Source organism: Pteropus alecto, unplaced genomic scaffold (assembly GCF_000325575.1).
Source record: "Pteropus alecto unplaced genomic scaffold, ASM32557v1 scaffold143, whole genome shotgun sequence".
Taxonomy (NCBI): domain Eukaryota; kingdom Metazoa; phylum Chordata; class Mammalia; order Chiroptera; family Pteropodidae; genus Pteropus; species Pteropus alecto.
Genome location: NW_006434828.1, coordinates 2684345 through 2685570, shown reverse-complemented (window position 1 = coordinate 2685570; position 1226 = coordinate 2684345). Strand labels below are relative to the sequence as shown.

The following is a 1226-nucleotide window of genomic DNA, read 5'->3' as shown; positions in this document are numbered from 1 at the left end:
GGGCCGCTTCGCATCCCAGAAGCCTCTAGCCAGACCTCGCCGTGACACAGTAAGGACAGCGCACGCGGACGTTACCTTTAACGAGCAGCCTGTCTCTCACGGACACCCTCCGAGTGGAGTCGGAGGCCGCGGCTGACGTCCGGGACCCTTTGAGACCATCTTCCCGCTTCAGCTTGCTTGCCAGCGTCAGCATCACTGCCACCTTGGCCCTGGAAGGCAGACCGAAAGCATGGTCAAGGACCCGTCTCTGCGGAATGACCAGGCGCCGACAACAATGAGTCCGGGAATCTCCATGCCATCCTCCGGAACTCTGATTTTTTAAATTATGAAATAAAATTTTTAAAAAAGACAGCCATGGATTAACACTCACTGGACACCAGGCCCCGGGACGGGGCGGTGACAGAGCTCGCACGGAGCTCTCGGCCTGGGGCGCCTCAGCCAACAGGTACCTCGTGGGCCCACCATTGTCCCTGCCAAATCTGTCCTCCACAGGGGGACCGAACGCCCGTATATGGCCCGCGGGGCTGGCCCGTCGCAGACTGCAGGGAGTGTCAGCATCTGGTGAGGGGACACCGCAATGCTTTGCTCTCCTTCCTTTCATAAAGCTGTGGCCAGAGCCTCACTGTCTTCACATCTATTTATGTGGGGTTTATTTACATTTGGGGGCAATATTGACATCCAGATTACGTCACAATGAGGGCCCCAAATGTGACCCTCTTCGCTGATGTGCCGCCTGGCTCTCGGCAGCACGGGCAGTTGGAGAGCAGCTCCGGAGCTGACGGAGAACACAGACTGGTCACCAGCCCAGTATCTCTGTCATTTCCTTTGATGCTTTAACATCATTTCCTCTCAGTGACACGCTGATCATTTAAAAAAGAAAACGATTTAAAACTTCCAGAGGAAAACTTGACCAACGTGCAGCACTTGCAGTTTGAGGCCAAGATCTTGAAGCCAAAATATGATACTCCCCAACGCTGCTCCTTTTAACCCAGATCCCTTACGCACCTTCTCAGACCACTTTCCGTATCCACCCAAAGGCTGTACGATTCTATTTTCTATTATTTGTACCACGAAAAAAACACTTTAAATATGATCTCCCGAACTGTACACGGCCTCTGCACACACCCCTAACCCCTTGAAGACTCACTGGTCTAAATGCTTCAAAAGATGCTTCAATTACACAGTAGCTTCGAGAACCTCCCATCTGGGAAGGACTCATAGCCCTC

At 52.9% G+C, this 1226-nt stretch overlaps 1 protein-coding gene across 11 annotated transcripts in view; it reads right to left on the bottom strand.

Moving 5' to 3' along the window:
- The window catches only part of UBE2F (ubiquitin conjugating enzyme E2 F (putative)), a 45837-nt gene extending 44622 nt beyond the window's left edge, over positions 1–1215 (bottom strand). For 3 of the 11 annotated variants that reach the window (XR_001516706.2, XR_003045766.1, XM_006909899.3), the window contains exon 1: positions 76–244. Coding sequence is in view for 8 of the 11 variants with exons in the window: in XM_006909899.3 (XP_006909961.1) it covers positions 76–193 (118 nt within the window). In the remaining 3 variants the exon portion in view is untranslated. Of the gene's footprint in view, positions 1–75 lie in introns of all 11 variants that reach the window. The other 8 variants (XM_025045408.1, XM_025045409.1, XM_015587852.2 and 5 more) reach the window with 5 other exon arrangements.
- Positions 1216–1226: the final 11 nt, after the last annotated feature.